Source organism: Heterocephalus glaber, unplaced genomic scaffold (assembly GCF_053883595.1).
Source record: "Heterocephalus glaber isolate CG9 unplaced genomic scaffold, H.glaber_assembly_v1.0 deba00001538, whole genome shotgun sequence".
Taxonomy (NCBI): domain Eukaryota; kingdom Metazoa; phylum Chordata; class Mammalia; order Rodentia; family Bathyergidae; genus Heterocephalus; species Heterocephalus glaber.
The window spans coordinates 5,688,339-5,701,269 of NW_028258333.1; the positions used below are offsets into that span (position 1 = coordinate 5,688,339).

The 12,931-nt window shown below is 38.5% G+C and overlaps 1 protein-coding gene across 1 annotated transcript in view; it reads right to left on the bottom strand.

The window, feature by feature from the left end:
- Positions 1-2,770: 2,770 nt before the first annotated feature.
- The window catches only part of Marchf11 (membrane associated ring-CH-type finger 11), a 117,294-nt gene continuing 107,133 nt past the window's right edge, over positions 2,771-12,931 (bottom strand). Inside the window, exon 4 of the mRNA XM_004845269.3 lies at positions 2,771-3,429. Coding sequence (XP_004845326.1) covers positions 3,107-3,429 — 323 coding nt within the window. The 3' untranslated portion in view covers positions 2,771-3,106. The remainder of the gene's footprint in view (positions 3,430-12,931) is intronic.

Here is a 12,931-nt window from a genome sequence, read left to right on the forward strand (position 1 = left end):
TAGTCCTACATAGGCTGAAGCAAAGGCAGCAGAGCGAAAACTTGCTTTATTTTGGTAGGTTTTCAGTTCATGGGATGTATAGAATGAAAATTAAAATTTTATATTTAGGAAAAATCAAATGACAGAATTGATTTCCTCTGGAAGTGTTTGGAGACTTTTTTTTTTTGGTATGGGTGATCAAACTTGGGACCTTGCCCTTGGGAGGCAGGCGACGGAACCACTGAGCTAAATCCTCGGACCCTAGGAACATTTTTAATAATGACAAAATGGTCCTTTAAGAGATCTGTGATGTGCTTTCCTCCTCAGAGTTATAGGGTTTGCAGCCTCATGGGATAGGGGGTAAGCAGTGGCCCATAAAGTGCCCCAATATTCCTACTGCATTATTGGTTTTACAGAGGTTGGTGGAGAGAGAGTATCCATCCCCCAGGAATGGCCTTACCGGATCTTATCTTGCGCTCCATCAACCCCACCTTTTGGCTGGGTGGGATGCAGTTCCAGAATCTTGCTAACCTCCTCCTCAGCTGGGATCCTGTCTTCACTGTGTCTTGAGCTCTCCCCCGTGAGACCCCTTCTCTGCTGGCACATAGGTGCATCTCCTCCGTCTGATTTGCAGTGTATACTCATGGTTCACAATCCTGGAGCTGCAAGCTCTTCGGTGACCCCTTCCCCAGGAGCCCCAGGAACCACCCTCACCACCCCCACCCCCATTCTGCCACTTCTTTTAGCTCACCAGCATGTCCACCCACGTGATGCCATGCACCGTGTCCCCACATGCATCTCCCTGCACACCTGGCCCATCCCATTTCCTGCTGCTAACAATACCTGGCACACAGAGGGTGCTCTATAAATGTTGTTCCTGCAAATTAGTCATTCACAAGAGACAGCCTGCAGCCTGCATATGAGTTCTAATTTTTATACTATTGGAAAGGGTTTTGAAAATAATAAGTTAGGTATTTCCAATCCATTTCCTTACCATAAATGTTTTTGGCATTTAAGGCAGCTTGAGTTTGGATCATGACATTTATAATTGAAGAACTAATTATCTATATCTTCATAACTCATATGTTACTCAGAAACTGAATTACTTTAAAGCAGTAAATTCAACTCTCTAAATACATCTTTTTCCCCATCCTTGTTGAGTTTCTATGTAGTCTTTTCATGGATGATACATTTTGTTGAGTGGAAATTCTGCTAGGGTTCTATTACACTACTGATTTATGTGTGTGTGTGTGTGTGTGTGTGTGTGTGTGATAGGAGGTACAGCTAGAGGGTCACACAGGTTGGAGACAGAGGCACATTCATCAGGGAGGGTCCTCAGAAGGAGTGAGGTCTTCTCTCAGATGGGCCATCCCAACTGCACACTCATCTCCAGATTCTCCACCTCACACATCCCACACACTGCAGGAAGGGACTTCTCATCCTTTGTCCCTTGTTTTTGAGTGAGCTGATACAGACACAATGGTGTGTGCCAACTCACAGGGCAGGCTTTGCTATGTGCAAAAGCCCCTTTACTCCAGTATTTTAACACAATGCTCTACATCATAATGTCAACAGCAACCACAATTATTCTTGGTTAAATGAGGTGCTGTTGACAGATCTGGATGCGTTTGTGTAATGTCAGGTTAACACAGGCAAAAACCTCCAAAGTCTGCTTAATACACCCATCTTCTAGATCTAGATCTCCTCCAAATAATGGTTGAATATTCACTCTTTCATGACTTTGTGACTTACTTTTTACATTTCTGTTAGTCATCACACCTTGTCATTTGTGACAATTTTTAACTGGAAAAATGATATCTAAAGTACTGGGGAAATTTACTATGGAGGAAACATGGTGCTGCTTGTAAGCGCGAACTATTCTATTATTAGCCAAAAGTCATTTTTAGAAAAAAATACAAAGCATTTTATTTTACGTACTTTTAAATCTAGTCATTCTTTACTGCAAACCACCAGCACGTTCAACTTATGTTTCTAAGGAAAGCATGCCTACCTGTTTTCTCATCCTTCCTGTTACTGTCCATTAAAATGTGCTAAATATATCCAGTAGGATAAAAAGGTAGAAATTTCTGGGAACTACTGATTAGCAACCTGCTTTTGGGGGGATCAATAGCTTCATTTTTCTTTTCCTCTTTTCTTTTAAAAATACTGATCTAGTCATCTAGTGAAAGACTGCTGGTGAACAAACATATTTCAGAGGACTTCATTAAACCAAGTAATAGGATTAGTGCTTAAATGATTAAGAAGGTATATAAGCTTTTAGAAAAAGAAAATCTAATTAAGATGGTGCTCCTACAATTCAAGACACTAGTAATTAACCATATTGTGATAGGTCCTATTAGAGGGCTAAGCAAATATGAGGCAGTATTTTTTGGAGTCAGTATGATTTTTTAGAGTCAGTTGTATACAATGCAACACTTTGGTGAGCATTGCAGGTTGTAAATATTCAGGATGTCCTGCTTATTTAATATGAACTGCGGTAAAGTCATGTTATTGTGCTCATTTTTATCTTTGCAGAAACTCTCTGTACTGTTTCAGAGGTTAGAGAGCAAGCTGTAACTCCTGAAACTTGCCTTCCTGGTGACAAGCTGATTTTCATCTCAGTAAATAAGTCACGGTCACATTTGCCAACCAGCCTAAGGCACACAGAGAACCACTGCGTAGTTCTATGGGACAGCCCTGCAGGGTGTTCTTACAGGCACTTTGACATCTGCCCACAGCATGCGAAAACTTACCCCACTCACACTGTGTTGGAAAAATTACACGTGCAGCAAAAAGTTTGATAAAAATATATTTAAAATAAGCAAGAAAAAATAGTTTTGGCCTTAAGGATAACTGTCATCATTGTTTCCACCAAGTAGAGTTAACTTATATATACAATGATTTCAAGTACGAACTTATAAAAGATGTGACAAATCAGAAAAACAAAGAACAAGAGGACTCTTTTTTTCAGAAAAATGTATTTGCAATTCAAATGTTCATATAAAAAGCATAAATTGTAAAAAGTTCATAGATGTATGTTTTGTAGAAGTGCTATGGTTTCACCCTTCATTGCAATTACATTCCAAAATGTGCAGGGTGGTCCACACGGTGTCACTGCGTACGTCTGTCACACGGAAGTCACTCTCATCACGACCTCCCCAGAGCTGTTATCTTCAGACAAATCTTCATGGGGTCTTATCCGATTGAACAGGTGGAATAGCACATAGCCACACTGAAACCTTGGGGAGGTCAGCTGCGTTGGGTGGACCAAGTTTCTGTTCCGCAGAGCCGTCAAAGGCAACCATAAAGTCCTACTCGTGGAAGATTCTCCCCGGCTACTTTCTTCGATGTCTGTTGCTTTGTCGTAATTTAATACATCCCAGTGCAGGTTAACAGCTCGCCAGCGCTTAAACACTCTGTAAACTGCAGCTCCTTCATGGACAATGAGACCTAAAGTTCAAGTGAAAGAAAGATTGGTGACAATCAAAAGGTAGGAAAGTTGTTCTGCAGACAAGTAAGGGATTCAGGAAATAATCAATTCCTTAGTATTTCTCTCCGTCAAAGAATAGAGAACTCTGATTACTCAACTACAGATACCACACAGAATGAATATTCAGAGAGGAAGAGTAAGAATTCACTGACATACAGGGAGTTAAGCTGTCATGGATATAATTTACTTAATCCGTCGTGGCTCAGAATATGATTTGGGCATTTATGTTGCTTTGGGGGAATCATTTGGTTCATTTATTAATTCAACATTGTGCCTGCTGTGTGTCAAGCAATGTGCTAAGGGCTGGGCCCGGTTAACAATTTAATTGGGAGATACTGAGGTCAGTACCGTCTCCCCAGTTCGGAAAATAATGCCTGGCACATGGTAGGCAGGATATAACTGTTTCTTATTTGTATTTTTCTCAACTATGCAAGAAAAATTTATGTGAATAACTACTTAAGAGCTTTGTGTACATTATTTCATTTAGTTCTCACAATGTCCTTATGAGGTAAAATACTTGCATTTCTCTCATTTTACCAACAAATGAAACAAAGGCACAGGAATCTTAAGAAAACCGCTCATAAACAACTAGAGCAAACAACCAGAAGTGATGGGACTGGAAGTCCCACCGAGGCAGGTTGGTTCTGGAGTCCTTGCTTTTGGCTGCTATGAGACAGACTCTCAGGAAAATAAAGTAATGTGAAAAACTCGAGGCCCATACGCCGGGCAGGCCATAACCTGGCTATGGCACCCTACTGTCCACTCCCCAGCCAGAGTCCCACCTCCATTTTCATACGTTTACATTTCAGCATATAGTCCAAAAGTTTTTGAATTTGTAACCCCTCACAGAAAATGGGGACCCCCAAAGAGAGATCCATTCAGAGAATCAAGGAAAAACACTTTTCTCTTTGGGGAGGCTGAAATTCCAATAAAAAGCAGTGGAGAGGCTAATGAAGAGTGAAGGGTTCTGAGCATGATTTTATTGAGGACATTATTTCAGCTTTCGTCAGCTAAACAATGTCAAGTGGCTGATGGAGAGTTCAGTGCTTGAAAAACAATCATAATTTTACCTACTTAATGTCAAGAATTTAAGTTTTGCATTGCTCCCTTATCAGGAGATAAAAATCTGATAGGTGTGACTTAGAAGATTCTAAAACTTGAACGTAAGTCCACTAAAAAAATGCAAGTGATCCAATAAGTAAAAGTGGCCATAAGATATGTTTTGTATACTACCAAAATAATGAGAAGCAATGTAAACTTCATAAAGGTGCAAATTTCCAATGATGAATGTCATTATATTGTATACCTTAAATGTACAAATAAAATTCATTTTAAAACAAGAAATGTAAACTTCAGTTGATCATAACAACTTCAAAAAATTGCTCTGACCACCTTCCTTTTCCAAAGACATAATCAAAGCTGACCAGATGATTTTGGGAAATAGAATTACAAGTCAAAACTAATGGATTTTAATTGGTGATTCTATTATTAGATTCCTGAATTCTCCATGGCTGCAAATTTAACCTTTCTGGCTCACTTGTTCCTCCTTAGCATGCAACTGAAATACTTAATTTTTACATTCAGCAGGATTTGATGAAGATAAATTGGAATTCATCCACTATAACACACTCAGATTTCCTGACAAGGTAAGCATATAAAGTGGGGACATTATTATTAATTAAAAATCAATACTGAATCTGTGTGGTGAAGAAGAAATCACAAAATAATTATAGCCTGAGACAAGTTTGTCCTGCATGGGTAGGGGTGTGGCTTCATCAAGGTTACTCATTTCACAGGATCCTAGTGCTTTTTATCGATTTCCTTTGAAGGGCAAAAAATCAGATCATTTTCTAGAGTTTAAAGTCACTTTCCAGGAATATAGTCCTGGTATCTCTTTTCTAAATACATAAATCGACCCAATGTGCAGAAGCAAATGCCAGAGGTCCTTTTAGCACATTTTGAATGAAATTTAAAGGGAGAAAACTACTTAAAATTCTCAGAGACACGGTCCTCTTAAAGTTGCAACTCCGTGGGCTACTTGTTAATTGCATTAACTTATGGGTGATGTTTAGATTTTGTTTTATTGCCTATGAGCAGTCAGAATTACTCCTTGTCCTCTGGAAGCTTAAATTTCCCTGAAACATAAGGAACTCCATCCCAAGCCTCAAGGATATTCTCTGTACTGTGTATTTTTTTCTTTCCCCTTTAAATAGTCCAGAATTGTAGCAAATGCTTTGATATTAGTGGTTATGAGAAGAAATGGCCACTATGATTTTTAGATCCACAAGTAAGAATTTATTCACACATAGTGCAATGCATTGAAAAGCCAACCTTGAAGCACTGCAGAGTTTGCTTTCTTACCTATGATCAAATGAATTTGTCGCCTTGACACTTCAGGTCATATGAGAAAAGACTTGGATTTACTTTTTTATCTGACTCACTAAGACTGCAGGGAAAAGCAATGTCAATTTCTATAAAATGTAAATATAAAGTGTTTTAGGATACAGTCTACAGAGAATGGCATGAGTGTTAAGTTCTGATTTAGGGGAATTTGGGGTTTTGAGAATTGAGAAATATTTGTGTGTGTGGGAATGTGTGTGTGTGGTTAGTTGGTTTTGTTATTTTTTTTGTCAGCAACATTTAATTGTAACACATCGCTGTTGTTATACAAAGAAAAAACATTTTTTGTTAGGTAATAATAATCCTGAAAAACAAAGGCTTGGTTTCTGGTTTCACTGGAATAAAAATATTCTGGTATAAGTAAAATATATTCCAAATTTTGAAGTGACATGTGAGTTGAAATTCCTTGTGGTAGCAGAATCTTAGCTAATTACCCCAAAATGAGGGGGGAGATTATCAAGGTACAGTTGGTCTCTGCTCACAGGCTTGGGCACACACACATAAACCATCTGTTTATGTCTACTTCAACCTCAGAAATGTTATAACTGATGAAGACTTGTAAAATTTATGGTCAAAGACCAATTTTATCTACTACCAAATCACTGGCCAAGCAATGTCATTTCTTGTCTTAACAATCTCCATTTATAAGCTAAATTTTTTATTAAGGGTCTTTTTTGTGCTAAGCATTGTCCTAAGAGTTTTACAGGCATGATTTTCACTTAAACTTGATAACAATTCTAAAAAGAGGCACTACTGTGGAACAATCTGACAGCAGAGGAGACGGAGACCTAGAGATTCTTAACAATTTGTTCAGCGTCACAAAAATGTAAAATTCAGAGTTGAGATTGAACGCCAACTTTGTCTAAATGTAAAGTTTGAGTCCCATCCATGCCCCATTTCTAGCATATGGCAGGCTCTTTTAATTGTAGAACAGTTTATTAAAAGACCTCACTATAGACTAAATATTGGTGTCCCTTCCCTTAAATTCCTACATCACAACCTTAATCTCCAGTGAGGCAGTGTTTGGAGGAGGGGCCTTCCAGAGGGAAGAAGGGTTAAATAAGTTCCTAAGGGTGAGGCCTTCATGGTGGGATAAATGACTTTACAGAAAGAAGAGAGACAAAATCCCCCTCCCTCCATGTGTACGTTGGGCGGGGGGGCACAAGGCAAGGCAATGTAAGGAAATAATAAGAAGACAATTGTCTGAAAACCAGGAGCAATGTCCTTCCCAGACACTAAATATCCCATCACCTTGAGTCCCAGGCTCCAGCACCATGATAAATATATATTTACTGTTTAAGCCACCCACATGGTAGCATTTTGTTATAGCAACCCAGACTGACCACAGCAGACCTGGAAGATGAAATGCACCAACCTTGTTTCAAACATGAGGAAATCTGTCTTGGAGGCTGTGGTTTAGTAAAGTTAAAAGGAAGATCAAAATATACTGTAAATGTTTAGAGAATTCTTTACAATAAAAGACTCATTGTAATTAATGCCCACTGAAATACCTCAAAATATTTCTTCTCACTTTGAACACATGTATTCCATCATGTTTGCCATTTTCTGAAGCATTTCTGGAAGTCCTCTTTCATGTATTTATGGGGAAAGTGTGATTAAAAACAAAAAACATGGTGAATACTGCTGCTGAATGTCATGCAATGGAAAGGCAGGCTTGTAAGGACATCATGGTGCATCCCCATCCACCTAGTTCACTGAATTTGGCACTGGACAACTTCTGGCTCTTCCCTAGAGTCAAAATGACCAACAAAGGTAAATGTTTTTAACAAATTCAAGATACTGAGGCAGCTACAACAGGGCAACTAACAACATTCATAAAAGAGGACTTCTAGAAATGCTTCAGAAAGTGTCAAGAACAATGGGATCAGTGTGTTCATAGAAAGTGATTAATTTCAATGTGTCTTTACTGTTAAAAATTTTTTAGAAATTTAAACAATCACTATATTTGATCATATCTCATTATGTTGTTATTAAATCATTACTTATTTAATATAAATTCTTAGAATGTTCAAATACTCTCACTATGCACATTGCCTACAAAGACCATAGTGCAGAAATTTAGATGTTGAATAAAATTTAGATAGTGTATAGAATTTAGACATTGTATAGAAAACCTGGTCAAGATCTTAATGACTTTCAAGCGTTAATACTTGGTCTGCTGCTGCTATGACAAAACAGAAGAGCAGGTAGCTTTCAAGTATGTCTATTTCCTTTCACTCTAACATCCAGGGTTTGGTGACATACCAAAGCGGAAGAATAGTCTGTGGTCAGGGAACGAGGGTACAGTACCCTTGCTTAGAACTCAGTGGGATTCTCTCACTGTTCTTCTTCTTGAAGCTTGGTGCTATACAGGGACACATCTTAATGTTTCTAGTAGCCTTTCCATCTAATGGATGGTACTCGGCAGCAGCATTCAATAGCTGCCTTATCAGACAATCAGACTTCTCAGTACTTCACGTTCTGCCTTCAAATAAAGCTCCAGGGGAGGGTGAGAGTGATGGCTGTTTCTTCCACACCCTAAAGATCTGACAGTGTCAGTGACACATGAGGATGTTGCAGATGGCAATTAATTGTATACTAGAGCTTTGTCTGGTTGTCTGGTATGTTACACTCACCCTCAGCTTTCCCAGAAAATCTAGGTCCCTAGAGAACCCACAGAGGAGGCCTGGGCAAAGTCCTACCTGCTGCTCAATCACAGTGACCTTTGGGAGTGCCAGACAACTCGGAACTCGCACCAGATATTCAGCAGAAAAGGTTCTTGATTGTGAAACTGCTCAAGATTTCTAGTTTTAATTTCTCCCTTGCCAAGATTCTCCTCCTTGCCCTTTCCTTTACGTGTGCGTGTGTGTGTGTGTGTGTGTGTGTGTGTATGTGTGTGTGCGTGTCCCCACACTCTATAGAGACAACCTTATCATCCTTAGTAGTCAATGTACCCAGAAGCAGATGGGACTCTTTGGGTTCCTTCTAATTCTGTGTGCTAGAATAGCTCAGAACCCATCTCATCAATTAATTTCAATTTTAACTCCTAAATTTCTGTAGATACTTGGTGAGCACGGGAGCATGGTTCCTTTAAAGAATTAATAAAATTAGACTGTGGTTTATAGTAATTTTATTGTGTTGATCTTTGCTGAAATGTGATAAAATGCATTAACCTTTCTAGCACTGTTTCCCAACCAACTCCAAATTTAAATACTCAACAGTTACGGCCACTTAGATTTGAGTATGGAGGTAATTACTCCAAAAGTCACTCTCCGATGGTTGAATCTTGTTAACACAAATCTTGAAGAACTAACCAAGACTCAAGGTTACTTCTACACATACTGAATTTTTTTGGTTGAACTGAACTATATATGAAGATTAAAAACACACAGAAAAGCAAAAAGATAAAACCTAGTGAACATTGAAAGTTAATATATATGTCTATGTGATCACTAAATTTACCTCCAAAAAGACTATCATAAATCAATATTTTCAAAACCACCCCTCGGAATCACAATGTCATATATATATATATTTTATATATATATATATGACATTATATATATATGATGTTGTTCGTATAGAAACAATGTAAAGAAATAGTCTACATAAAGTAGCTTGCATCTATCAAAGATGTGTTGATTTTTCCATTGTTGAGTATAAGTGGTATAGACTTTTGCTTCTCTCAGGATTGCCTAGAACCAAGTGAGATTCAGATGTCCAAGTTGAGAATGGCAGGCTGCTATGAGAGCGTATAGTCCCAGGGTTCAAATACAAATTCATCTTTAACATTAGCAATAACATTTTGAGGGTGAAAGCCTCTTAAGGACAATAACTCATTCTGAAACTTCCCATAACACACATAAAAACCTCAATGGTAGTAGCTGGCTAATTTCCAAATATCGATGATCAAATTTCCACTCCCAGAGTGGTCAGCAGCACACATGGAGAGATGATGCTGACAGCTGTGAAGAGCCCTACACGACAGCAGTTCCTTGAGAGTGCTAGAAGTTGCTGTTCATTGTGTATCTCTGCCTGTCTGCACCAGGCAACCTGCAGTCACCAGGCTGTGCAAAGGCTGCACTTGCGCTGGATCTCCAAGGCCAATGACACCACTGTTGGAAAACGAACAAAACTGCAAGGCCCAGTGTTCATAAAACGTGCAATCTTTTACTGACAGCGAATCAAGCATACCCTCTTCCAGAAGCTTTTGACATAGGTTAAATGTATTCATGTCCCATCATTTTTGTTTCATTCCATTTCATCCAGTTAATAAGCATCCCCCAAGCCTATTAAATTAGAAACATGGAAGTCCCTAGAACTCTTGTTGCACCAAATTTTGCTCATTTTGTCGTCTTCCTAAACTCAAACCACAAACAGAGAAGTTCCAGGAATGCCTACTCTATTAATCATGCTTCAAGATCCAGTTCTGTCATAATTTCTCCTCTGATGGACTCAAACAAAATCAATCACTGCCTCCTTCTACCATCTGTTATTCTCCACACACATGCCTGGTCTGTTTCACTTGTTACCTGCACTTTAACAACCTCTTTATATGAGTCTGGTCCCTAACCAGCTGTGGGCTCACTGACAATGGGAACCCTATCTCATTTGCCTTTGGGTACCTATTCCTACTTCAGGGCCTGGTACATGGTAAGAACTGAGCCACTCTGCTGAATAGGAAGGACAGAAAAAGAGGAGAGTAACCATCACTGGAACCCAAGGCATGGCAAGGGTTGACTTAATCTATTTGTTACAGTGCAATTTAAAGAGGAAAAACAACTCAAGTGGTGTCCTTCAACATATTAAAGCAATATTCTTGAGACACTAGGACAAATTAAAGCATTCACTACAAAATTAGACTCAGAAAGGCTTTGGGGGTCAATGCCTGTAACAGGACAGGGAGTTTTGCCCACAGGAAAAAATATGGATTGAGGAATGGCAAAGGCAAAAGAGCCAAAAAAATCTTTGTAAGGATTTGTGGTTAGCCTCAGTAAACTATTGCTACCCGCACCAGTAGCGATCAACAAATATTTACCAGCTCCAAAAAATTATGAACCAAGATACTTACCAAATGACTCCCTGTGCTGAAAAACATAAGAGGCAGATATAGATTCCACTTTGCTACTTGCAGGCAAAAGAGAGAGAGTGAAAAGGAAACTGTCCATTCCTCTGACCACTTGTTTTCTAAGAAGCCAGTTCATTAATCAATTATTTTATTAATTTTTTTATTCCTTGGTAGACAGATGAGAGACTCTCCTGGTCTTTCAGTTGCTAAGCCTGGAGCACCTAGCACCATTGGCACATGCATAGAATAGCCCTCAAAAGCTGCAAACTCTGTGACTGGTTATAAAATACATGGTACAAAGAATTGTAAAAAGGAGGGGATTAAAATTTCACCAGAGAGAGAAATCATTATATCATGAAGAAATCCGATAGTGCTTGAGAAAAAAGGATCTATGGATATGTTTTTTTAATAAAAGAAATAAAGCCTAATACCTTTATAGATAATAAAGATACCTTAGAGTTCCTTGCCTATTGGGGGCATAGACTAGAATCAATTTCATTTCAGTTGAATAAAATGTAAGTTCTCTCAACTTGGGACAGATGAAATATCTTGTGGCAAGGGAAACATCATTTATGTCACGGGTCAGAAGACTGAGAAGATGCTGTCACTGAATTTCAAAGTTAAAAAATGTTGGGTATGATGTAATCCAAGCCTTGCATTTTAGCACATGAGAACTCTGAGACCCAAAGATGCAGTGCGGTTTGGTCTACTCAAGGATCTATCGTGAGTCCACCAGGGTCAAACCCAGACCCTTGGACCATGGTCTGGTGTGCTTGTTCTTCAGGACTTCAGAGCTCAGGAGCTGCCCTTGGCCAGAGCCAGGCATCACGAGTGTCTCCCCAGCCCACAGAATGCTCAGTGCCCATGGGATTCTGACCAAGGAGCAGAGAGAATCAAAATCCCTTCTTGAAAACACCAAAGGCTGAGACGGGTACTTCTCCTCTGATCTTTATTCTGAAGAATCATTGTAGCTTTTCTATAGGAGCTAGAGAATTTGAGTAATGCTCACAAATAATAAATAATTCTCTTTGCAGGCCCTGATTTGATGGAAACAGTATTTGGTTTAAAAAGCATGTCAGTGTCTCGCTTCTATGTTGGTGAAAGCTTTTAGGACTGAAAATTGCTTTGATGGATGTCCATTTGTTTCCCACCCTCTACTCCATGGACTATGGCCAGTTCTTGGAAAGAGAAAATGTGTAGACTTTTCCTAGTGGACAACAGAAATAAATACAGCTGATTTCCCATCTTTCCAATGAATTAACCGTCCACGGGAAATTCACAAAACATGATTGGAATAATCTTCAGAGTAAAAGATATACATGTTGTATGTATGTTTTAATCAGTTTTGAAAGAAGAAAATAATATTTATTTATTTTGGTTTTTAAAATTTTTATTAATATATGTTTGTGATACATAAAAAACACATTTACTGTGGGGTACTGATACATGTATATGTCACATCTTGGTCCTTTTTATGCCCCTGTCCATTCCCCTCCCTCCCATCTCCCTAGTCCTCAGACCCCCTTCCCATCATACAAAGTCTATCTCCCTGTTTCTTAACATCTTTCTCTTATTTTGCTCTTTAAATTATTTATACTTTGGGTTTCTCATAAAAAAGAAATAATGTGATATTTAATCTTTTATTTATTTTATGTAGCATTACAGGCTCAAGGTATATGCATTTTTCTAAAAAGATGTAAACTGAAGTATTTAATAAAATTTATTTATATATAGGCTATTTCATTTTTGTTGGTTTTGAGGGTTTCTTTTTGTATTTCTCTTAAATTATAAAGGCAATGGATAAAAATTCAACACAGAAGCTATCATCTGAGCATAATTAACATTTTTAACTCTTCTATTTCATTCCATGACACCAGAAAGAGATTTTCAATTCGAAGTACTAATGAATATTTTAGCCTGAATGTAAAACTGCTGAGACCTTAGTTTCCTTAATATTCTGTTCCTTGACCTAGGAGAAAATTCAAGGTTGGGGT